At 44.0% G+C, this 25,663-nt stretch overlaps 1 protein-coding gene across 1 annotated transcript; it reads left to right on the plus strand.

The window, feature by feature from the left end:
• Positions 1-10,161: 10,161 nt before the first annotated feature.
• Positions 10,162-11,611, plus strand: LOC127330347 (uncharacterized acetyltransferase At3g50280-like). Its single transcript, XM_051356593.2, has one exon. The coding sequence runs from the start codon at positions 10,177-10,179 to the stop codon at positions 11,584-11,586; it is 1,410 nt and encodes a 469-aa protein (XP_051212553.1). The 5' UTR covers positions 10,162-10,176; the 3' UTR covers positions 11,587-11,611.
• Positions 11,612-25,663: the final 14,052 nt, after the last annotated feature.

A 25,663-nucleotide genomic window follows, 5' to 3' on the forward strand; every position in this document is an offset into this window, starting at 1 on the left:
AGAATATCAAATTCTCGTGATTGGATCCATATCAATACAATTCAAGGTAACATGATTGATTTGAGGTTTATTTCTTCTTATGCTATGTAAAATTTATTTGGTGACAAGACTTGATCAACCTTGTTAATCGGATACTTTTTATATGCATAGAGGAGGTAAACAACATATCTTTCTTCCTCCACTTGCTCTAGTTGCTGTAGCACTTTTAATTTGCAAAGTTCTTTAGTTATTTGAAGATTTCGAAATTTTTCCTGGCCAGTAATAATAAACTAAATACCCAGAAATGTGCGTTTTTCAAAGTTTTCAAAAATTCACAAAAATTATACCGTTGGTCCTATTTTTCGACGAGGCACACAGGAACACCAGAGGATGACCTGTGGGGCACCAGAGGGCGCCAGACCACAGGCCGGCACGGCCAAGGAGGTGGCCGCGCCACCATGTGGTGTGGGCCCCCCTCTGCCCCACTTTGTCATCTCTTTCGCCCAGAACAGTCTCTCTCCCGAAAAACTCGTACCAAGTTCCTCTCACTCGCGTTTTTGCTCCAGAGCTCCGGATTTTTCGATCTCTTTGCTCAGCCCAGATTTCTGTCTGAAATTTGGCACATTTGCTCTTCGGTATGTGACTCCTCCACCCATCCAAGTGGAATTTCGTTTGGTTGAGTACATCTTGAATATTTTGCTGCTGTAGGTAACATGTTTAGTGAGCTTGCATGCTTGTTCTAAGTGGTAGAAACTAGTTTTGATGCATGATTAGTACTCTAGCAAGTTCCTATGGTAGTTTCCCTCAATTATATGTCACCAAATCAAATTTTTATGTCATTTGTTGAAAATTTCAGAGAAGCTATGAAGAAGTTTAGCTTTGGAGAGTTGTTCAAGAAGGGGACAACCAGCACCGGGAGGCCTTCTAGGGCCGCCACCCGGATTAGGCAATCATATAATGAAGATATCCTCGCGCCTAGCTTCGCGCCTGAAGAGGACAACGGTCCTCCTAATGCTTCTACTTTTCCATGTTATGATTTTCTAAGGAATGCAGGGATACTGGAGGATTTCTTAACCCTTGTCAACAGGGCAGGGTTAACCACTTATATGGGCGATGAAAGGGAGCAATACTACTTGCTCACCAAAATCTTCGTCGAGAGTTTCCAGTTCAACAACAAACACTATGAGCCAACAGTTGCGTTCAGGATTTATGGTAATACTGTAACTATGCCATTGAAGGATTTTTGTTGTGCCTTGGATATTGCCCCTGTAGGTACAGCAAGTAGGATTGATGACAACCCCCGGGACTTGCTGGAGCTCTACCGTGGGATCACCGACGATGATTGTCGCACCATTCAGCGGGGCAAGATAAGGAACATTCAACTCCCCACCATTAAATATTTTGCATACTACATTGCTACTAGCATTCTTGGTAGGGAGAACACTAGTAATATCTCTAGCTACCATCTTGCTTTCCTGAATATTACACTTACTGGTCAAACCTCCTATCACCTTGGTGCTCTTATTGCTCGCCGCCTGAATACCAGGGGGCCTATTTTTGGAGGAACCATTGCAATGCGCGTTTTAACATATCTTAATCTTCCTATTGATCCTAATGATGTGCCATTGGCCCCTAGGAGACTTGATATTACTGCTATGAAGAGTCATCATTTTGTTACTACTGACTCTACTTTAGATAGTATGGTGTATAGAATGTTGTTTTCTGACGGGGAGGAGAAGGAAATCCCTCTTCCCCAACCTAGTTTGTTGAGTATTGACAGGCAGTCATGGTCGTGTACTAAGGAGGAGGTGGATGAACATTTGAAGATAAGAGACTTCCACCAGCAACATGACTCCGAGGACGTCGGGACCTCCTACGACCACACCGTCACATATCCGGGTGCTTCTTCTAGCACATACCCGGAATACGACCCATCTTCATATTACGGAGACACTACTTCATGGGATCGATGGGATTGAACTCCACTTAGGCCAAAAGCCTAAGCTTGGGGGGAGGTATACCAGCATCACTCATTCTTTGCATATTATGGTTGCTGGATACTTGTACATACTTGTTTTGTTCGATTGAGTGGTTTTCTAATGAGAGGAAGATGATATTTGGGGAAGTGCTGCCTGAAAACAGATTCTGGAACGTTACCGTAAAAATCGTCAAAAATAGCCAGAGCGTCATTTTGAGCTGCAAATTTTTGTGTAGGTTCCCCAGGTTGTTATCTAACTTTCATTAGTTGAACACTTTTCGATCTGAGCAACGTAAGATTTTTGTTAAAATCGATTTCTGTACTGCTGTCAGGTTTTGGCAGATTTCTGCCATTTCGCTTTTCTGTGTTTCTTTTAGTTTGCTATTTCTTGATTTCGCTTTGTTTCCTTCCCAAAACACAAAAATACCAAAAATATTTCTGTTATTTCTCTTCACCATTTGTTTGCTTTAGTTTCTTGCATTTGTTTCACTTTATTTGCTATTGCTAGTTTGCTATAAGAAAACCCAAAAGATTTTGCTTTGTTTGTTTGTTTCCTCTTGTTCTTATTTGCAATTTGAAAACACCAAAAATATTTGCTGTTCTTCTCTGGTTTGTAAAGTTCTTTATGAGTTCAATGGTCTTCGGTGGCTGGAGCGTGGTTTTCATTTCATATTATCCAAGCTGCACAAGTGAAAAGGCAATAATGACGATCTACGACAATCTGATTGTGGTGAGAGGCTGGTATGAACTCTATTTGTTTTCATTTTTGTACATATACTCATCCATGTGAGCATGCTTAGTTGGTTCATGTGAGGTATATGTTATTTGGGAAAGTCTAGTAGTTCATGACCTCTCATGTTTAGCTCCAATTTATTAATATGAGTAGCATGTCATGTATGTTTGTTTGCATTGTTTTATTCATAAGTAAGTATGGCATTGTGGTATCCTCCTCTGAATAATTCATTTATATCGACTTGGCACATGCTCACGCATGCATATGACTGAACAAAAAGTCAATTAAGCCTCGATGATTTATATTGCTTCAGAGTTCTTGTATCACTTTTATGCCTCCGTTAATTTATTTTGCCGCAAGCATGATTATGACAGATTCGCTCTCTTGATTTGTCGCTCCCTAGTCTATTGCTAGCCTTCACTTGTACTGAGCGGGAACGCTGCTCGTGCTTCCAAACACCTGAAAACCAAGTTGTTCCAAAAGTGTCCACCATAAATACCTATGCATGGCATTTCAAACCATTCCAAGTAAATTCTCATGCGCTACCTTTAAAACCTTCAAAATGCTTCTCAATTTGTGTTTATGTTTCATAGCTCATGAGGAAGTATGTGGTGTTTAGCTTTCAACCTTGTCATTTACTTTTGACGGACTCTCATATGGACTAGTGGCACATCCGCTTATCCAATAATTTTGCAAAAAGAGCTGGCAATGGGATTCCCAGTCCCGAATTAATTAACTTAATTAGACACTCCTCCATGGTTTGTGATTGTTGGACGGCACCCGAAGGATTCGGTTAGCCATGGCTTGTGTAAGCAAAGGTTGGGGGGAGTGTCATCATCATAATAAAACCAAAATAAAAAAGGCACTCCTTCATGGTATGAGATTGTTGGCAGTGCACCCGAGGATTCGGTTAGCCATGGTTTGTGAAAGAAAGGTTGGAAGGAGTGCCAAATAAATATGCAATAATTCATGGGAGCCGCTCTTGAAAGTCCGGTTGGCGAGGTAGTTAGTGTACCCATTACCATTCGTTGACAACAACAAACACCTCTCAAAATAATTTTACTCCTGTCTTTATAAAAATGAAAAGCTCTAGCGCATGTTAATCCTCGCTTCCCTCTGCGAAGGGTCAATCTTTTACTTTTATGTTGTGTCTCCATTATTTCTTTGAGCACTATCTTGAGAGCACAACTGTCATTCTTAGTACAATATGCTTGTCTCAAAATATGATTGATTGTGGTATAACTTTGATGCATTTATCTTTTGACAATCACTACTTCTAGTCTTTCTATGAACTCCAGAGGTGCCCGGGCATTTATGTTTTGCCAACCAAATACAGGCCAGCGAGATACCACTTTATCATACTCTCTTATGAACATTGCAATCTTGCTTATACACATGATTCATGATGCTTCTTATTAATTGTTGGTACCTCTCCATGATTGACATAGCTGTTAGATGATCTTATTTGCATATATCTCATTATGAACTGCTCGAGTATTAGCCATAGCATGAGAATATATACATCATATGAGCAAATGTGTTCGTGAAAGTTCTTTTATCGCTCAGTTGTTAATCGAATTGCTTGAGGACAAGCAATAAGCTAAGCTTGGGGGGAGTTGATACGTCCAAAACGTATCTACTTTCCCGAACACTTTTGCTATTGTTTTGCCTCTAATTTGTGTGTTTTGGATGCAACTAACACGGACTAACGCTGTTTTCAGCAGAACTGCTCTGGTGTCTCGTTTTTGTGCAGAAATCCAACTTTCGGGAAAAACCTCGGAATTTATGCGAAGGCCCTATTTTCCCAGGAAACTAACGGAGCCGTAAGGGCAATTGAAGTGGAGGCCCGAGGGCCCCACACCATAGGGCGGCGCGGCCCGGGGGGGCCCGCGCGGCCTGTGGTGTGGCCCCCTCGGCCGGCCTCCGACGCCCTCCTTCGGACTATTTATCGGCCTCGACCTAAAAACGCACGGGAGAAGTCGAAGTCGCCGAAACCCTCCGTAACGCCGCCACATCGCGAAACTCCGTCGCGGGAGCCGAAGTCTCCGTTCGGCACTCCGCCGGACGGGGAATTGGAGGAGATCATCGCCGCCATCACCGCCAACGCCTCTACATCAACCAGCCATGTTTCCCCCATCCATGTGTGAGTAATTCCCCCGCTGTAGGCCGAAGGGGATGGTAGGGATTGGATGAGATTGGTCATGTAATAGCATAAGATTGTTAGGGCATAGTGCCTAGTGTCCGTAGTTGGTACTTTGATGATATTGTTGCAACTTGTTATGCTTAATGCTTGTCACTAGGGCCCGAGTGCCATGATCTCAGATCTGAACATGTTATTGTTTCATCAAGATAATCATTGTTTATGGTCTTACCTATAAGTTGTATACACATGTCGCTGTCCGAAACCGATGGCCCCGAAGTGACAGAAATCGGGACAACCGGAGGGAATGGTAGCGATGTGAGGATCACATGTGTTCACGGAGTGTTAATGCTTTGCTCCGGTACTCTATTAAAAGGAGTACCTTAATATCCAGTAGTTTCCCTTGAGGCCCGGCTGCCACCGGCTGGTAGGACAAAAGATGTTGTGCAAGTTTCTCATTGCGAGCACGCACGACTATATATGGAACACATGCCTATTGATTGCTTTGTACTTGGACACCGTTTTATTATTATCTGCAAATGCCCTGCTATGATTGTTACATGAGTTTCTCTCATCCATGCAACGCCCGTCATCCGTCCCCGTGCCTACAGTATTTTAATCCTGCTGTTTACTAAAATCACTACTGCTGTCTCTGTTACTCTGCTGCTGTTATTTCACTATCGCTATCGCTATAAACCTGTTACTACTGATAAACCCTTGCGAGCAAGTCTGTTTCCAGGTGCAACTGAATTGACAACTCCGTTGTTAAGGCTTCCAAGTGTTCTTTGTCTCCCCTTGTGTCGAATCAATAAATTGGGTTTTACTTCCCTCGAAGACTGTTGCGATCCCCTATACTTGTGGGTCATCACTGCGCCTCGGAAAAATTTCCCTACAAGCCCGTGAAAGAGTCCATCTCCATTGTTAATATCTTACATACAATAACATCATTACACAGAAGTGATTTCCATATTGAGATACACAAGTTATGATCCCTATCTAGTCTTCTGAGTTTTCTTCGTGTGTTTCCCTTTCTTCTGATTGCGACGCAACCATGGACAATCTTCATTATTTAAGATGATGCTTGGGTCAGTTTTTACCTTGAAGGGTGGAATATCATCAAACTTATTATAATCTTCTGGCATGTCTGTCTTGTCCTCTACTCCAACGATGTTTCTTTTTCCTGAAAGAACTATGTGGCGCTTTGGCTCATCGTAGTCATTCCGTACTGCGGGTCTACCTGTACCCCGTCTTTCAGGTTGAACCATTTGCACCGGGACAAAGGGACCTTGAAATTAGGTCCATAGTCAAGTTCTCATATCTCCTCTATGTACCCATAATATGTGACCTTCTTCCCATTGTCATCTGGTGCATCAAAGCGGACACCACTGTTTTGGTTGGTGCTCTTTTTATCTTGGGCGAACGTGTAAAATGTATTCCCATTAATCTCGTACCCTTGAAAAGTCGATATAGTCGAAGATGGTTGCTTGGCCAAGAAGTATAGCTGCTCGTCATCGGTGACATTCATGAGACGTGTTTGCAACCAACCGCCAAAAGTCTTCATGTGTTCTCCATCAACCCAATCTTCACGTTGCTCCGGGTATTCAGAGCGTAAGATATCCTTGTGTTCCTCTTTGTATGGAGCCACAAAGATGGAATTATGTAGAACTGTGTAGTGTGCTTGAGTGAAAAAATGTCCGTTCATACACATTGTTGCTTTATTTCCTAGCTTGCCTTTTCCACGCAGTCTCCCCTCATAGCGCGATTCAGGAACACCGATCGGCTTAAGGTCTGGAATAAAGTCAACACAAAACTCAATGACCTCCTCTGTTCCATAGCCCTTGGAGATGCTTCCTTCTGGCCTAGCACGGTTATGAACGTACTTCTTTAAGACTCCCATGAATCTCTCAAAGGGGAACATGTTGTGTAGAAATACAGGACCGAGAACGTCAATCTCTTCGACCAGGTGAACTAGGAGATGTGTCATAATATTGAAGAAGGATGGTGGGAACACCAACTCGAAGCTGATTAGACATTGCACCACATCCTTCTGTAAATTTTGTAGAGTTAGTGGATTGATCACCTTCTGAGAAACTGCATTGAGGAACGCACATAGCTTCACAATGGGTACTCGAACATTTTCCGGCAGAAGTCCCCTCAATGCAACCGGAAGTAATTGTGTCATAATCACGTGACAGTCATGAGACTTTAGGTTTTGAAACTTTTTCTCTGACATGTTTATTATTCCCTTTATATTCGATGAGAAGCTAGACGGGACCTTGATGCTACTCAGGACTTCAAAAAAGATCTCCTTCTCTTCTTTGGTAAGAGCGTAGCCGGCAGGACCTTGATACTTTCAGGTTGTTTCCTTCGTGGATACTCTGCTGGTCCTGCCGTGCATCCGGTGTATCTTTTGTCTTTCCATACACGCCCAAGAAGTTTAGCAGGTTCACACAAAGATTTTTTGGCGCGTGCATCACGTCGATTGCAGAGTGAACCTCTAGGAATTTCCAGTAGGGTAGCTCCCAAAATATAGACTTCTTCTTCCACATGGGTACGTGTCCGTCAACATCATGCGGAACAGATTGTCCGCCATGACCCTTTCCAAAGATCACTTTTAAATCCTTGACCATATCATATATAACATCCCCAGTAGGGCGGGTAGGCTTCGTTCAGTTATCTACCTCACCTCTGAAATGCGTTCCTCTCTTTCTTACGTGATGTTGTTTTGGAAGAAATCGACGATGCCCCACGTACACATTCTTGTTTCCCAAATATATACTGTGAGTCTCACCTAAACAGTGTGTGCATGCATTGTATTCCTTGTTTGACTGCCCTGCAATGATACTAAGAGCAGGCCAATCATTGATGGTTACAAACAACAACGCTCGTAGGTTAAATTCCTTTTGTTCGTGCTCATCCCACACAGGTACACCTTCGTCACGCCACAACTGTAAAAGTTCTTCAACCAATGGCCTCAGGTACACATCAATGTCACTGTCGGGTTGCCTCGGGCCCTGGATGAGCACTGGCATCATAATGAACATCCGCTCCATGCACAACCAAGGAGGAATGTTATAGATACATAGAGTCACTGGCCAGGTGCTATGACTGAAGCTCTGCTCCCCGGAAGGATTAAAGACATCTGTACTTAGACCAAATCTTAAATTCCTTGCGTCATCTGAAAATGACTTGAACTCTCTATCGATTTTTCTCCACTGCGACCCGTCAGCGGGGTGTCTCAGCATCACATCTTTCTTACGGTCCTCTTTGTGCCATCGCAACAACTTGGTATGCTCTTTGTTTTGGAACAAACGTTTCAACCGTGGTATTATAGGAGCATACCACATCACCTTCGTAGGAACCTTCTTCCTGGGGGGTGGACTCGCCCTCAACATCGCCAGGGTCATCTCGCCTGATCTTATACCTCAATGCACTACATACCGGTCATGCATTCAAATTCTCGTACTCCTCGCGGTAGAGGATGCAGTCATTGATGCATGCATGTATCTTCTGCACCTCTAATCCTAGAGGGCAGACAACCTTCTTTACTTCGTACGTACTACAGGGCAATACGTTCTCCCCTAGAAGCATCTTCTTTATTATTTTCAGCAACTTTTCAAATCTCTTGTCAGACGTACCATTATCTGCATTCCATTGCAGCAATTCCAGCGTGGTACCCAGCTTTTTCTAGCCATCTTCACAATTTGGGTACAATAGTTTGTTGTGATCCTCTAACATTTTCTCCAACTTTAACCTCTCCTTTTCACTTCCGCAGTTTATCTTCGCATCACGAATGGCCCGATCCAAATCATCATCGGGGTCATCAAAAATCGGCTCATCAAAAATGGGCTCTTCTTCAGCTTCGTCTTCCCCCATTCTACTATCACCGTCTTCAGTGAACATAGGATAGTTGCCACTATCCTCTTCTTCTTCGTTGTCTTCCAATATAACCCCTCTTTCTCCGTGCTTGGTCCAACAATTATAGCTGGGCATGAAACCATTCTCCAGCAGGTGGACGTGAAGGGTCTTTGAGGTAGAGTAATCCTTCATATTCTTACAGGAACTACATGGACAATAGATGAAACCATTCGACCGCCTGTTTGCCCCAGCCACGTTGAGAAAATAATGCATGCCATTAATGAAGTCGGGATGGCACCGGTCACCGTACATCCATTGTCGACTCATATAGAGGCGACCTTTGGTACCGGTTTGTTAGATGAACCGGTACCAAAGGTCATTAGCCCCACCCCGCGCCTGAAATTCGGCCGAAGACCTTTCGTACCGGTTCCTAACACGAACCGGTACGAATGCTCCTCGCCTGCCTGAGGGAACCGGTATTAAAGGCTTACACGGTTGCCCTTTTTCTACTAGTGATACATGTGGACTTAATTGCAGAGTTCTCGGGAGGATTATCAGGTTGTTCACTCAAGTAATCAAACAGCCATATACTGTGATATGTCGCAAGTTTCGAACTAAATAACATTTCTTGAATGTACACTTTTATGAAGATTTTTTTACTGTAAGAACCCATCTGTATTAGTGAGAATCTGAGATGGTCCAGCAATATAAGTAGTCTCCATCGGCTCCAGACAGTCTAGCAATACATAATTTTATGACGCCTTCATCATTCAGATATGGTGCTTTTGCACTCAGGAACATATGCTCCTAATTTTTTTAATGCATTCTAAACATATTTTAAGAGGTTAAAAAGATTTGATAAAATATGTAGCATGTACATCTTGATGTTCAAAGTTGATCACGAAAAAATGATATCTTTATGTCATACGTAAAAAAGACTCTTCGTGAGATATTTATTTATGTATTTTTTGCATTGGACACAAAACAAATTGATTGTCCGCAAAACTTGATGTGTGCACATAGAATGCAAACTTTTCGTTTGAAACATTTTTCACATTTTAAAATATTTTTTGTGGTGGCAGAAGCATATGCACATGGGCTTAAAAGTGCATTTCGGTAATCTATATTGTTTGTTGGCGTATGGCAGGAGCATATGCACATGGGTTCAAATATGTCATGTACATAAAGAAAACGAGTTTTATGTTGTTTATATGTGATGCTACCTTACCCATTTTGATCATGTAGTTGTTGGTTGGTACTGCTCCATCAATAGCATGGCCATGACCTGCTCGCTTAGTATATAAAAATCCGATTTCTGGTGCTAATGAAGTACGGAGTATATGATATAAAAGTCTCCAATAATTCACAATCCGCTGAGAGCTTAAATTACACTTGTGCCAAACAAGGTCTGAGTGTTCATTTAAGCAGCAGCTCCTCTGCTCATACCTCATAGTACTTCATACAACTTCCAAGAAAGCATATCGAGATATGGGCAGCAACGAGCAGACGGGAAGAGTCGCCGCGGACCATGTCCGGATCATATCTCGGCGCATGATCAAGCCGCCGTCGGACTCGGAGGAGGCTGTGAACATCCACCTCACGCCCTGGGACCTCTGCCTCCTCACCATAGACTATGTTCAGAAGGGTATACTCCTGCCCAAGCCGCCCGCCGGCGCAGCCGGGGAGCGTCTCGTCGACACCCTCGCGTCCTCTTTCGCGCGCGCCCTGGGCAAGTTCTACCCCTTCGCCGGCCGGCTAGTCGCGGAGCCTCACGACGGCGGGACTGTCGGTGTGCTGTTGCGGTGCACGGGAGAAGGCGCTGAGTTCATCCACGCGGTGGCGCCCCGCGTCGCCGTCGCGGACATCATCGGCTCGTTACACATCTCTTTTGTGGTCTGCGAACTCTTCCCGCTCAACCATGTGCTCAGTGCGGACGCCGCGACGGAGTCGCTTCCTGTGCTATCAGCGCAGGTCACCGAGCTCGCCGACGGCGTCTTCATCAGCATGTCGATGAACCACTCCGTAGGCGACGGCACCGCCTTCTGGGAGTTCTTCAACACCTGGTCAGAGATCAACCGAGGCGGCGTCGATCTGCAAGAGGTACGTACGCCGGCACCGGCGCACCAGCGGTTTTTCATCGACACCAGCCCCGTGCCGATCCGCCTGCCGGTCAGCAAGCTGCAGGACGTCGTCCGGCGGTTCGAGCGCCCGACGGTACAAGAATGCTTCTTCACCTTCTCCTCTGCGAGCATCCAGAAGCTCAAGGCCAGGGCGAACAGCGAGACGGACGCCACCGTCGTCGCAATCTCCTCGCTCCATGCCCTGCTCGCGCACGTCTGGCGGGCGGTGTCCCGTGCTCGGCGCCTCCCACCGGGGCAGGAGACGTCTCACTCTCTGCTCATCGGATGCCGGGGACGTGTGAAGGGCATACCAGAGGGTTACTTGGGCAACGCAGCGGTGTTCGGCAAGGCGAGCTCCACCGTCGGCGAGATCCTAGACAAGGGGCTAGGCTGGACGGCGTGGCAGCTGAGTCGCGTGGTGGCGTCGTTCGACGAGGCTGCCATGGCGGACTGGGTGGATCGCTGGACCCGGGAGCCGAATTTCGTCTACGCGGGGGATAAGTCGGTCGGAGGTGCAGGTGCTGCCGTCGCGACTAGGAGCTCACCGCGTTTCGACGTGTTTGGGAACGACTTCGGATGGGGAAAGCCGGTTGCCGTGAGGAGCGGCCCCGGCAACAAGACGGACGGGAAGGTGACAGTGTTTGAGGGGGGTGAGCATGGAGGGAGCATGTCGCTGGAGGTGTGCATCGCGCCGGATGCGCTGCAGAGGCTTCTCGTCGACGAGGAGTTCATGGACGTTGTGACCGTGAGCATGCCGTATGTGGTCAGCTCATCATAAGCGATATTTTTAGTCATGGATCGACTTTCCCTAGAAAAGGTGCACTATTTTACGACGCACGAAAAATGTTTTCTGTGAATTTTAAAAATTCCGAATTTTTATTTTCTGTTGTTCCGAAAAAACATTGCATATAGTAATAGATGCAGCTATGTGTACACGAATTGTTTCGTAAAAAAAAAGGTACGTGTGCACGAATTTTGATGCTTAAATATGAGTATGTCTGGTCTATATAGAAAAGATAAGAATACAATCTCAGACTATGCAATTAAGTTTCAAAAATTGTAACTTGATATGTAACTTAACGGCACATATAGAGCATGATTGGTTGCCTCGCCCAACTTCGAAATTCCTAGGGGCAAGTGATGGAATGGGGGCGTGTCCACCGAGAAATGTGATTTGAGTCATATTCTTCACTTTGTTTGTCTGGCTGGCTTGCATCGGCGGGTATCCAGGTGTCGCTTGGATGAGACACTGTTTAGCGAGGAACTTGTGGAAGGCTTGGGCTATCCTCGTATCCTTAGGGCGTGTTTGGTAGGCTGCATGTTCCTTGCATCGGTCCAGCTTTTTTTGGCCCGTTTGGTTACCTAGTCGACGCCGCGTTCTTGTAGGAACCGGTTCTCAAAGCACCCTCGGGCCAGGCTCTGGAGGAACGCCCGGTTCGGCCGTTTCTAGCGGGCCACCCCCATTTCCGTAGAAATTGGAGAACGCGCCGTCCTCGCAGAGCCACCGCGGGAGATGGCGGGAGCTCGCGCGGGACGGCAAAATCTTGGCGCCATGAATTCGGTCACCGCGCTTGAATTTTCGCCACCGTATATAGGGGTGGCTCTCTCACCGGCAAATCCAAATCCCATATTTCCACCCATTTTGAGCTCATCCACCATCCCCGATCTAGCGATATGGCCGGCTCTACCTCACCCGCACGGTCGGCGAGGCTTGCGGCGGCGACGGCGGCTGTGGCGGCGGCTACTGGCCGCGGAGGATGGTCGTCTTGTTCATCTGCGTTGATGACTTCGGTTGTGGTAAGCTTCTGCAAACCCTAGCCTTAGATCTACATCTTATGGGTACACAACCGGGGTCTGAACGAATCCATTGTAGGACATTCCTTCGTCGCTGGTGGAGATTGTGGAGGTTTTCCAGGTTCCATCTGACTCTACGATGGGGACGGTGGTGCTGCCTGCATCTTCCACTGGGACGGTGGTGCTGCCTGCATCTTCGCCAGGGTCCCCTGCTTCCCCTACATCGGTGCTGCATGTGGTTCCTTTGACTGTAAGACCGATCTTACCTACCTCGATGTTCTTTGATGTGGTACTGGTAGTTCATAGATCTGCTAGTGCTTAAGGATGTCCATGTGGTAGTTCATTGATCTGCTAGTGTTTGTCATGTAGGCCATCATACCTTTGGGCACCCCTGATCTGTTTGCACCAACTGTGAATGATAGTCATCTCTGATAGCAAGCAAACCAGGCATGGTTTGGAAACCTGAGCTATCAGAGTTTGTGCTGAACCGGTTGGTTCAGCTCGTCCGTTGCGGCGTCTGCTTCAACATGGGAATCAAAGAGCAGCAGATGAAGAAGGTAGCCGCGGATGTTCTTGCATTCGCCGGCGTACATGTCACCACTCTTCAGCTGTACAAGCACATCAGAAACTGGAAGACGAAGTGGAGCGTGATCATGAAGATGAAATCCGATCGCATTCTGGACTGGAGCGAAGATGGTTGCTGCTTCTACGGCGGTGATGAAGGGGCGGCGGACGAGTACATCATGGTACGAATCCTCATTGAGCTCCTGCATTGATCTGAAAGTATATACATGTCAATGTCGTCCGCACTAACATGTGTTCCTTGCCGATTGTGCAGCGGTACCCGAAGCACCGTCAGTACGTCCGCACCCCGATCACCAACTACGCTCAGATGAAGACGATCTTCACTCCCCGGTTCGTCTGCAAGGCGTAGCTGTTCCAGCCTAACTTGCTGGTCAGGGCTATCGACTTCATTGCAGACAATGAAGCCGAGTATGCCGTCTACCGTAAGCTGCAGCCACTGGAGAGGAGGAGTTGGCTTAGGACCTGGCTCCGCAACTAGTTTTCTGCCTAGTGCTTCTCCTTCCTTCTCATGATCCGCTGATTTTGGGAGGTGATCGTGTATCCCTCCATTAGCTAGGACTTGCTACAACCTGATCCCCAGTTTGTAATGATGAACTTGTTTGAGGTGGTATATACTAACCCCTCGTGACGAACCTGTGATGCATGATGAAGTAGTTGCTTCGTTCGTGATGCATCGCCCACTAAGTACTAGTTGTTGTGTATTACCAGCATCTTTTCTGATGAACTGAATCTCATGTGTGATGTTATTCAGTACTGGGTAACCTCACCACTCTAAGTGAAGGGGTTACCATGTCACTGAGCTATCTGCAACCAAACAGGCTATGGGTTGCACGACCTGGGAAGAATGGGCTGGAAACGGGCAACCAGACGATGGGGCATGGGTTCCTTCTCCGGCGCGCAAAAGGCCGCACAGGCTACCAAACGACCCGCCAAAAGTGGAACATGGCCCGTTCACGACGCGCAATGCCTCCCATCTCGCTGGCGCAGGCATGCAGGAATTCGGTCCAGGCAACCAAACGCGCCCTTACTCTTTGGTACTTACTCATTATTATTATGCGGCAATCATATGTTTGGTTGCATACGAGCTCAGCTTTATCATCACCTCTTTTCCACATGGTGATCTTATCACTCACCTCCAACCTACCACAATATGCTCCCACACCACCATCCACGAAGCCAGGCACCACGCCGACACTCCGAAATAACACTACATGCTGCGGTCGCTGATGGTGACCAAGGTGGTTACACTGCCTACATGCAAGACACCTCTCACACTTGAGAAAACGACCTCAGATTTTCTAAAACTAGAAGGATACCTCGTGCGTTACATCGGGAATTTCTTTCATAACTCTATTTTGTAAAAAAACAAAAGGATAAAAGTTGATTGGAATAGGATGTTACCTGTAGGAACATGCAGGATTCAATTGGCGTAAATAGTCAAGAGGCTAACTTAAAAAACTGACTTGAAATGGTTATGTAGTTGGCTACTAAAAACTGATAATATGGATAATTAGATGGCTTAAAAAATCGATGATGTGGCTTGCATGTAGAGTATTAGTGAATGTTAGTGAGGGGTGACATGGACAATTGGATGGCTAATAGAATGGATGATGTGGATAGCTTACATGTTGAGATAGATAACTTAAATAACCCTCCAGTGGGGTTTTGCTTTTTAAGAGATATAGGTTTGACCTAAATTGTGGGTAAATTAAAACTTGAGAACCTAAATTTTTGTTTTCAGTGTGAAAACTTTCTGTGATAATAACCTTAACCCAAATCAACACACTTTCTAAGTTTTTGAATTAAAAATTGAGGTTTGACCTTGGTCAACTTTGATTAAAATTATTTGAATCAAAAACCTAAGTCTTTGATTCAAATATTCCTGAATAACTACCTCATGCTATAATACACATTCTCAAACTTGAACTCAATAATGATCGTATAAAACACTCTCAAAAATGAGTTTGGAGAAAATGCTAAGTTCCTATTCAGAGGTGCGGATGAGAATGACCTTGAGGTCCCGACCCCTATATAGAAACCTTCCCTTCTGGCATTTTATGAAGGAGAGGTGCCGGTGAGAATGACCTTGAGGTCCCGACCCCTATATAGAAACCTTCCCTCCTAGCATTTTATGAAGGCTCAGAATTTTCGGCCGCGCTGGCTTTCGTAGTATCGAAAGAAACACATACTCGTATAAATGCAGGTCTACAAGTCTCTCAAACTCACATGGTCGGACGCACCGCACACCTAGAAAGTATCCTTGTTCCCCTATTCTTCCGTTTTTTTCTTAATGTTGGTAGCTTGGGAGCATTTTTATTTCCCTCGAACTTGTGGAAATTTTTGCACCATGTTGGAGGCTGAATTTCCCTTGGTCCTATAGTGTGTTATCTTCTTCGCATGCCTTCTTTTCAATGTCTAGAGATCCAATTAGACTCTCAACAGATAACTCATGCCTCATGTATTTCAGAGAAGTAAATAAAAAGTTCATACATGTAGAAGGAAGCTTGGTCATAATGCATCCCATGAAAAAACTTGATCGGCGGTACACACTTAAGAAACTGTTGAGTTACTTAGCCATAATCTATATCTCATGAAGCTTTTGTACCACAACTAGATTGACAACAATCTTGTAGTCCATCAACTTCTCATAGGAACCAAACTAGGAGTCTAGTGCATCAAATAGTTCTTTGGAATCGCAAATATGCATATACACATCAACCAAAATGTCTCCAAGCACGCTTATAACAACACCCACAACGACTATATTAGCCTACATAAACATGTTACCATGTTCATGAGTAAGTGGACCTCTGGAAGTGACATTTGCGACCGAGTGCATGTTCGTAGCCATGAACTACATGATGGTTTTGGCCTTATATCTCTTAAAGTGAGCACCCGTAAACAAGCTCAGTTTCATAGCACCATTTTATCCAAACAACAACAAAAATCTTAAAGAAATAAGGTATTGGATTGTTGGAATATTAAACAATTTCCATGTGAGTGGAATTAGCGAACACGAATCCACATATCCACTAGTAAATCTAATCACATATAATAAACTAGGAATATCTAGAAGATCTACATATGGACCAAATACTAATGCAAACAAACAAATGAGAAGCACATATGTGTTGTCCATGAATACCACCACCACAACATCACCGTTGTCGTTATCGGCCATGTTGGTGAAGAGGTTGTATCCAAATGTCAGATTCATAGACGAAGTAATCATGTAGTTGGTGCAAATGTAGTCAAACAAAACCAAGAAGTCATGCCGAGATGGTAGCAAAAAAAACTCAATGCGGGATATCAAGGGGCGGGGTTTTAGATGGTCGTTGATGTCTACGCCCCCTCCTTTTCCTGTAGACAGTGTTGGGCCTCCAAGAGCAGAGGTTTGTAGAACAGCAGCAAGTTTTCCCTTAAGTGGATCACCCAAGGTTTATCGAACTCAGGGAGGAAGAGGTCAAAGATATCCCTCTCATGCAACCCTGCAACCACAAAGCAAGAAGTCTCTTGTGTCCCCAACACACCTAATAGGTGCACTAGTTCGGCGAAGAGATAGTGAAATACAGGTGGTATGAATAAGTATGAGCAGTAGCAACGGTGCCAGAAAATAGCTTGCTGGCGTGTAGTTGATGGTGGTAGTATTGCAGCAAAGAGTAACGCAAAGAAAACAGTAAACAAGCAGCGATAGCAGTATTTAGGAACAAGGCCTAGGGATTAGACTTTCACTAGTGGACACTCTCAACTTTGATCACATAACAGATTAGATAAATGCATACTCTACACTCTTGTTGGATGATGAACACATTGCGTAGGATTACACGAACCCTCAATGCCGGAGTTAACAAGCTCCACAATTCAATGTTCATATTTAAATAACCTTAGAGTGCATGAAAGATCAATTCGACTAAACCAAGTACTAACATAGTATGCACACTGTCACCTTCACACTATGTAGGAGGAATAGATCACATCAATACCATCATAGCAATAATTAACTTCATAATCTACAAGAGATCATAATCATAGCATACGCCAAGTACTAACACGGATGCACACACTGTCACCATTACACCGTGCAGGAGGAATAAAACTACTTTAATAACATCACTAGAGTAGCACATAGATAAATTGTGATACAAAACACATTGCAATCATAAAGAGATATAAATAAGCACTTCACTATGCCATTCATAACAGTGAATAAGTATTCTGTGAAATATAGCCTAAGAGACCCACACGGTGCACACACTGTCACCTTTACACACGTGGGACAAGGAGTCTCCGGAGATCGCATAAGTAAAACTCACTTGACTAGCATAACGACATCTAGATTACAAGCATCATCATATGAATCTCAATCATGTAAGGCAGCTCATGAGATTATTGTATTGAAGTACATAGGAAGAGAGATGAACCACATAGCTACCGGTACAGCCCCGAGCCTCGATGGAGAACTACTCCCTCCTCATGGGAGCAGCAGCGGTGATGAAGATGGCGGTGGAGATGGCAGCGGTGTCGATGGAGAAGCCTTCCGGGGGCACTTCCCCGTTCCGGTGGCGTGCCGGAACAGAGACTCCTGTCCCCCAGATCTTGGCTTCGCGATGGCGGCGGCTCGAAGGTTTACGTGGGTTTCGTCGAACGTCATAGGGTTTTCGCGACGGAGGCTTTAAATAGGCGGAAGGGCAGCCTCGGAGGGGCTGGGGCCACCACACCATAGGGCGGCGCGGCCCCCTCCGGCCGCGCTGCAGTGGTGTGGGGCCCCTGTGGCTTCCTCCGCGGCTCTCGGGTGTTCTGGATGCTTCCGGTGAAAATAGGAACCTGGGCGTTGATTTCGTCCGATTCCGAGAATATTTCTTTACTAGGATTTCTGAAACCAAAAACAGCAGAAAACAGGAACTGGCACTTCGGCATCTTGTTAATAGGTTAGTTCCAGAAAATGCACGAATATGACATAAAGTGTGCATAAAACATGTAGATAACATCAATAATGTGGCATGGAACATAAGAAATTATCGATACGTTGGAGACGTATCAGCATCCCCAAGCTTAGTTCTGCTCGTCCCGAGCAGGTAAAACGATAACAAAGATAATTTCTGGAGTGACATGCCATCATAACCTTGATCATACTATTTGTAAAGCATATGTAGTGAATGCAGCGATCAAAACAATGTATATGACATGAGTAAACAAGTGAATCATATAGCAAAGACTTTTCATGAATAGCACTTCAAGACAAGCATCAATAAGTCTTGCATAAGAGTTAACTCATAAAGCAATAATTCAAAGTAAAGGTATCGAAGCAACACAAAAGAAGATTAAGTTTCAGCGGTTGCTTTCAACTTGTAACATGTATATCTCATGGATATTGTCAACATAGAGTAATATAACAAGTGCAATATGCAAGTATGTAAGAATCAATGCACAGTTCACACAAGTGTTTGCTTCTTGAGGTGGAGAGAAATAGGTGAACTGACTCAACAATGAAAGTAAAAGAATGGTCATCCATAGAGGAAAAGCATCGATTGCTATATTTGTGCTAGAGCTTTTATTTTGAAAATATAAAGAGAGCATAAAAATAAAGTTTTGAGAGGTGTATGTTGTTGTCAACGAATGGTAACGGGTACTCTAACCCCCTTGCCAGACAAACCTTCAAAGAGCGGCTCCCATTTTATTTTATTTTTGTGTGGCACTCCTTCCAACCTTTCTTTCACAAACCATGGCTAACCGAATCCTCGGGTGCCTGCCAACAATCTCATACCATGAAGGAGTACCTTTTTATTTTAGTTTTATTATGATGACACTCCTCCCAACCTTTGCTTACACAAGCCATGGCTAACCGAATCCTTCGGGTGCCGTCCAACAATCACATACCATGGAGGAGTGTCTATTTTTGTTAATTAATTTGGGACTGTGAATCCCATTGCCAGCTCTTTTTGCAAAATTATTGGATAAGCGGATGAAGCCACTAGTCCATTGGTGAAAGTTGCCCAACAAGATTGAAAGATAAACACCACATACTTCCTCATGAGCTATAAAACATTGACACAAATCAGAGGTGATAAATTTTGAATTGTTTAAAGGTAGCACTCAAGCAATTTACTTTGGAATGGCAGGAAATACCATGTAGTAGGTAGGTATGGTGGACACAAATGGCATAGTGGTTGGCTCAAGTATTTTGGATGCATGAGAAGTATTCCCTCTCGATACAAGGTTTAGGCTAGCAAGGTTATTTGAAACAAACACAAGGATGAACGGCGCAGCAAAACTCACATAAAAGACATATTGTAAACATTATAAGACCCTACACCGTCTTCCTTGTTGTTCAAAACTCAATACTAGAAATTATCTAGACCTTAGAGAGACCAATTATGCAAACCAAATTTTAGCATGCTCTATGTATTTCTTCACTAATAGGTGCAAAGTATATGATGCAAGAGCTTAAACATGAGCACAACAATTGCCAAGTATCACATTACCCAAGACATTATAGCAATTACTACATGTAGCATTTTCCAATTCCAACCATATAATAATTTAACGAAGAGGAAACTTCGCCATGAATATTATGAGCTAAGAACACATGTGTTCATACGAACCAGCGGAGCTTGTCTCTCTCCCACACAAGCATGATGTAATCCAATTTATTCAAACACAAACAAAAACAAAAGCACACAGACGCTCCAAGTAAAGTACATAAGATGTGACCGAATAAAAATATAGTTTCAGGGGAGGAACCTGATAATGTTGTCGATGAAGAAGGGGATGCCTTGGGCATCCCCAAGCTTAGATGCTTGAGTCTTCTTGAAATATGCAGGGGTGAACCACCGGGGCATCCCCAAGCTTAGACTCTTCACTCTTCTTGATCATAGTATATCATCCTCCTCTCTTGACCCTTGAAAACTTCCTCCACACCAAACTCGAAACAAACTCATTAGAGGGTTAGTGCATAATAAAAATTCACATGTTCAGAGGTGACACAATCATTCTTAACACTTCTGGACATTGCCCAAAGCTACTGGAAGGTAATGGAACAAAGAAATTCATCCAACATAGCAAAAGAGGCAATGCGAAATAAAAGACAGAATCTGTCAAAACAGAACAGTTCGTATTGACGAATTTTATCAAGGCACCAGACTTGCTCAAATGAAAATGCTCAAATTGAATGAAAGTTGCGTACATATCTGAGGATCACTCACGTAAATTGGCATAATTTTCTGAGTTACCTACAGAGAATTTTGCCCAGATTCGTGACAGCAAAGAAAACAGTTTCTGCGCAGTAATCCAAATCTAGTATTCACTTTACTATCAAAGACTTTACTTGGCACAACAAAACACAAAACTAAGATAAGGAGAGGTTGCTACAGTAGTAAACAACTTCCAAGACACAAATATAAAACAAAGTACTGTAGCAAAATAACACATGGGTTATCTCCCAAGAAGTTCTTTCTTTATAGCCATTAAGATGGGCTCAGCAGTTTTAATGATGCACTTGCAAGAAATAGTATTTGAAGCAAAAGAGAGCATCAAGAAGCAAATCCAAAACATATTTAAGTCTAACATGCTTCCTATGAAAAGGAACCTTATACACAAATAAATTCATGAATAGCAAAATGACAAGATCAGGAAGATAAAACAAGTGTAGCTTCAAAAATTTCAGCACATAGAGAGGCATTTTAGTAACATGAAAATTTCTACAACCATATTTTCCTCTCTCATAATAGCTTTCAGTAGCATCATGAGCAAACTCAACAATATAACTATCACATAAAGCATTCTTATCATGAGTCTCATGCATAAAATTATTACTCTCCACATAAGCATAATCAATTTTATTAGTTGTAGTGGGAGCAAATTCAACAAAGTAGCTATCATATATAGGAGGCATATTGTAATCATAATCAAATTTCTCCTCCATAACAGGTGGTAACAAAAGACTACTATCATTATCATAAATAGGAGGCAAAGTATCATCAAAGTAAATTTTCTCCTCAATGCTTGGGGGACTAAAAAGATCATGAAAACCAGCTTCCCCAAGCTTAGAACTTTCTATATCATTATCAACAATGGTGTTCAAAGCATTCATACTAATATTACTACCAGCATGCAAATAAGATTCCATAGGTTTTTTAATTTTCGCATCAAACAATCCATGTTTTAAATCAGGAAATAGAATAAGAAGATCATTCTTGTCCATTATGCCAAACTAGTGTAAACAAGAGACAAAAAGATGCAATTGCAGGATCTAAAGGAAATAGCTTCGAGTACTTACAACGGCGAAAATAGCTTAGTAGCCGAGATCCGGAGTGTGAGTACCTTTTACCTTTCCTCCCCGGCAACGGCGCCAGAAAATAGCTTGATGTCTACACCCCCTTCTTTTCCTGTAGACAGTGTTGGGCCTCCAAGAGCAGAGGTTTGTAGAACAGCAGCAAGTTTTCCCTTAAGTGGATCACCCAAGGTTTATCGAACTCAGGGAGGAAGAGGTCAAAGATATCCCTCTCATGCAACCCTGCAACCACAAAGCAAGAAGTCTCTTGTGTCCCCAACACACCTAATAGGTGCACTAGTTCGGTGAAGAGATAGTGAAATACAGGTGGTATGAATAAGTATGAGCAGTAGCAACGGTGCCAGAAAATAGCTTGCTGGCGTGTAGTTGATGGTGGTAGTATTGCAGCAGTAGTAACGCAGTAAAACAGTAAACAAGCAGCGATAGCAGTATTTAGGAACAAGGCCTAGGGATTAGACTTTCACTAGTGGACACTCTCAACTTTGATCACATAACAGAATAGATAAATGCATACTCTACACTCTTGTTGGATGATGAACACATTGCGTAGGATTACACGAATCCTCAATGCCGGAGTTAACAAGCTCCACAATTCAATGTTCATATTTAAATAACCTTAGAGTGCATGAAAGATCAATTCGACTAAACCAAGTACTAACATAGTATGCACACTGTCACCTTCACACTATGTAGGAGGAATAGATCACATCAATACCATCATAGCAATAATTAACTTCATAATCTACAAGAGATCATAATCATAGCATACGCCAAGTACTAACACGGATGCACACACTGTCACCATTACACCGTGCAGGAGGAATAAAACTACTTTAATAACATCACTAGAGTAGCACATAGATAAATTGTGATACAAAACACATTGCAATCATAAAGAGATATAAATAAGCACTTCACTATGCCATTCATAACAGTGAATAAGTATTCTGTGAAATATAGCCTAAGAGACCCACACGGTGCACACACTGTCACCTTTACACACGTGGGACAAGGAGTCTCCGGAGATCGCATAAGTAAAACTCACTTGACTAGCATAACGACATCTAGATTACAAGCATCATCATATGAATCTCAATCATGTAAGGCAGCTCATGAGATTATTGTATTGAAGTATATAGGAAGAGAGATGAACCACATAGCTACCGGTACAGCCCCGAGCCTCGATGGAGAACTACTCCCTCCTCATGGGAGCAGCAGCGGTGATGAAGATGGCGGTGGAGATGGCAGCGGTGTCGATGGAGAAGCCTTCCGGGGGCACTTCCCCGTTCCGGCGGCGTGCCGGAACAGAGACTCCTGTCCCCCAGATCTTGGCTTCGCGATGGCGGCGGCTCTGGAAGGTTTCTGTGGGTTTCGTCGAACGTCATAGGGTTTTCGCGACGGAGGCTTTAAATAGGCGGAAGGGCAGCCTCGGAGGGGGCCTGGGGCCACCACACCATAGGGCGGTGCGGCCCCCCCTCTGGCCGCGCCAGGGTGTGGTGTGGGGCCCCCAGGGCTTCCCTCTGGCGGCTCTCGGGTGTTCTGGATGCTTCCGGTGAAAATAGGAACCTGGGCGTTGATTTCGTCCGATTCCGAGAATATTTCTTTACTAGGATTTCTGAAACCAAAAACAGCAGAAAACAGGAACTGGCACTTCGGCATCTTGTTAATAGGTTAGTTCCAGAAAATGCACGAATATGACATAAAGTGTGCATAAAACATGTAGATAACATCAATAATGTGGCATGGAACATAAGAAATTATCGATACGTTGGAGACGTATCAGTCGTGCAAGGGTCGCCAGGATGGGGAAGTGTGGAAGAATCACATGAAAAGGAATATGGCAAATGGAGAGAGAGAGAGGGAGTGAGTGAGTGAGTGAGTGAGTGAGTGAGTGAGAGAGAGAGTGACTTGTGAAGTTCTAGATCCATCATCTGAACTATATAGTCTGTTACATGCAGAGAATACAAGTGTGAAAGAACGAGATATCACCTGGAAGGGGGAATAGGCATTTTGAAAACAATTATGGATTAGCCTTGTAAAAATGCAGAATTAAACTAATGTTTATTATATAGACACAAAACCTAAATAAGTTGGGATCAACTAAGTTCACCAACAACAACTTAAGCTAAGCAAGATAGCACAAGATATACATCACAAATGACAAATAAGATATAAGTACTTCAAACACAAAGTCTATCGTAAGAAATTAAAATTGGGTATATAGATAACCGACGCACATGGGGACGAAGATGTATCCTGATGTTCACTTACATGAAGTAAGCGAATCATCTTTAGATAAGTACAGGTTACCACGAAGGAGCCCCGAATGTCACGACGGCTCACCTTTTTGTCCAAGCCCCCTCACGAAGATAAGGTCCCTTTCCTTATGGTAGCTTTTTTTTCACTCCGGAGATGGCAGGCTCCACAATCACTTAACAAATCCCATGAAGAGGAAAGTTGTGGCCTCTTCACAATCCTCCATGAAGAGTCCAGTGGAGCACTGAAAGGAAATGGGTGTCGCCTAGAGGGGGTGAATAGGCGGTTTAAAACTTTTACGAGATGGGCTTAACAAATGCGGAATAAAACTAGCGTTTACTTTGTCAAGACCAAAGCCTATATACTATGGTTCACCTATGTGCACCAACAACTTATGCTAAGCAATATAAGCAACTAGGTTATAGAAAGATATATAACTTCAAGCACGATGTCTATCACATAGTAAAGTGCATAAGTAAAGAGCTCGGGTATAGGAATAACCGAAGTGACGCAGAGACAACGATGTATCCCGAAGCTCACACTCTTGCGAGTGCTACTCTCCGTTGGAGCGGTGTGGAGGACAAGTCACTCCAAATGCACGAGGGCCACCGTATTCTCCTCGAGAATTTCCACCAAAAGGGATGTCCTCAATCCACTATGGAACCTTAGGGAGGTCACCGAACCCGCACAAAGCTTGGGGCTATCTCCACAACTTAATTGGAGGCTCCCAATAAATTGCCACTAAGGCCTTGCCCTTGAAGAATCTCCACAACTTAATTGGAGTCCCCAAGAACACCACAAAGATGCCACAAAGGCCTTACCCTTGAAGAATCTCCACAACTTAATTGGAGTCCCCAAGAACACCACAAAGACCACTAAGCCGACTAGGGTCCAAAGACCCAAGAGTAACAAGCTCCGGAAACAAGCTCCCGAAGAGAATATCTCACGAACTTTCACCTCCACGTATCACCACGGAGAAGTCAAACCGATGAACCAAATGCAATGGCAAGAACACCACAAAGATGCTCAAGTCCTCTCTCAAATTCCAACAAAGCTACAAAAGCTATTGGGGGAATAAGAGAGGAAGAACAAATAAGAGGAGGAACACCAAATTTCTCCAAGATCTAGATCTAGTGGATTTTCCTCACAAAGAGAGGGATTTGATTGGTAGAAATGTAGATCTAGATCTCCTCTTCCTTTTCCCTCAAAAAGATTCAAGAAGCATAGGAGGAGTAGAGGGATATGGCAAGCTCTCAAGGTCAACAATGGTGGAGAGCAGATGGGGAAAGAGGTAGCAGCCCAAGGAGGAAGAAGGGGGCTTAAATACCCCCTCCCATCGAAATATGACCGTTTGGGTAGGCTCAGGCCGGATTATCCGGGGCCAGATATTTGCAAAAATTCGGCCCCCAAAAAACGGCTAAGGACCAGAAAAAACGTGCCCCTGGATGGGGGCCGGATATTTGGCCGGATATTTTGTTTCGGCCGGATAATCCGCCCCCCAAAACTGCAGAAACACCAAAACGAGAATGATCATAACTTGAGCATCCGGATTCCGATTTTGATGATCTTGGGCTTGTTTCGAAGCTAGTAACAAGCTCTACAAGATCATGCAGGGAACCATCATAGTCCAGCAATGTAGGATAGAAACAAATGATTAAAGGTTTGACCTATCTAAAAAAGACATACCGGTAAAACCTTCAACCTTGAAAATGCAACAAGTTGCCCGTGCAAAAACCATTCTCGATGAACTAGAGCTTGTCATGAGAATAAGCACAAGCTCTAAAACATCACATGGATAATACCCAAATAACAACCAAGAAAGATGATGCAAGGATGCAAAGGTTTGAGCTCTCCGAAGGATACGATCGAGTTACTCACTCGAGAGCCCTCTTGATAGTATGGCAACTAAACTATAAATCGGTCTCCAACT

Source organism: Lolium perenne, chromosome 2 (assembly GCF_019359855.2).
Source record: "Lolium perenne isolate Kyuss_39 chromosome 2, Kyuss_2.0, whole genome shotgun sequence".
NCBI classification, from domain to species: domain Eukaryota; kingdom Viridiplantae; phylum Streptophyta; class Magnoliopsida; order Poales; family Poaceae; genus Lolium; species Lolium perenne.

Excerpts from the sequence above, each read along its gene's own strand:
- LOC127330347 (XM_051356593.2), top strand. The coding sequence starts at position 10,177 with ATGGGCAGCAACGAGCAGACGGGAAGAGTCGCCGCGGACCATGTCCGG.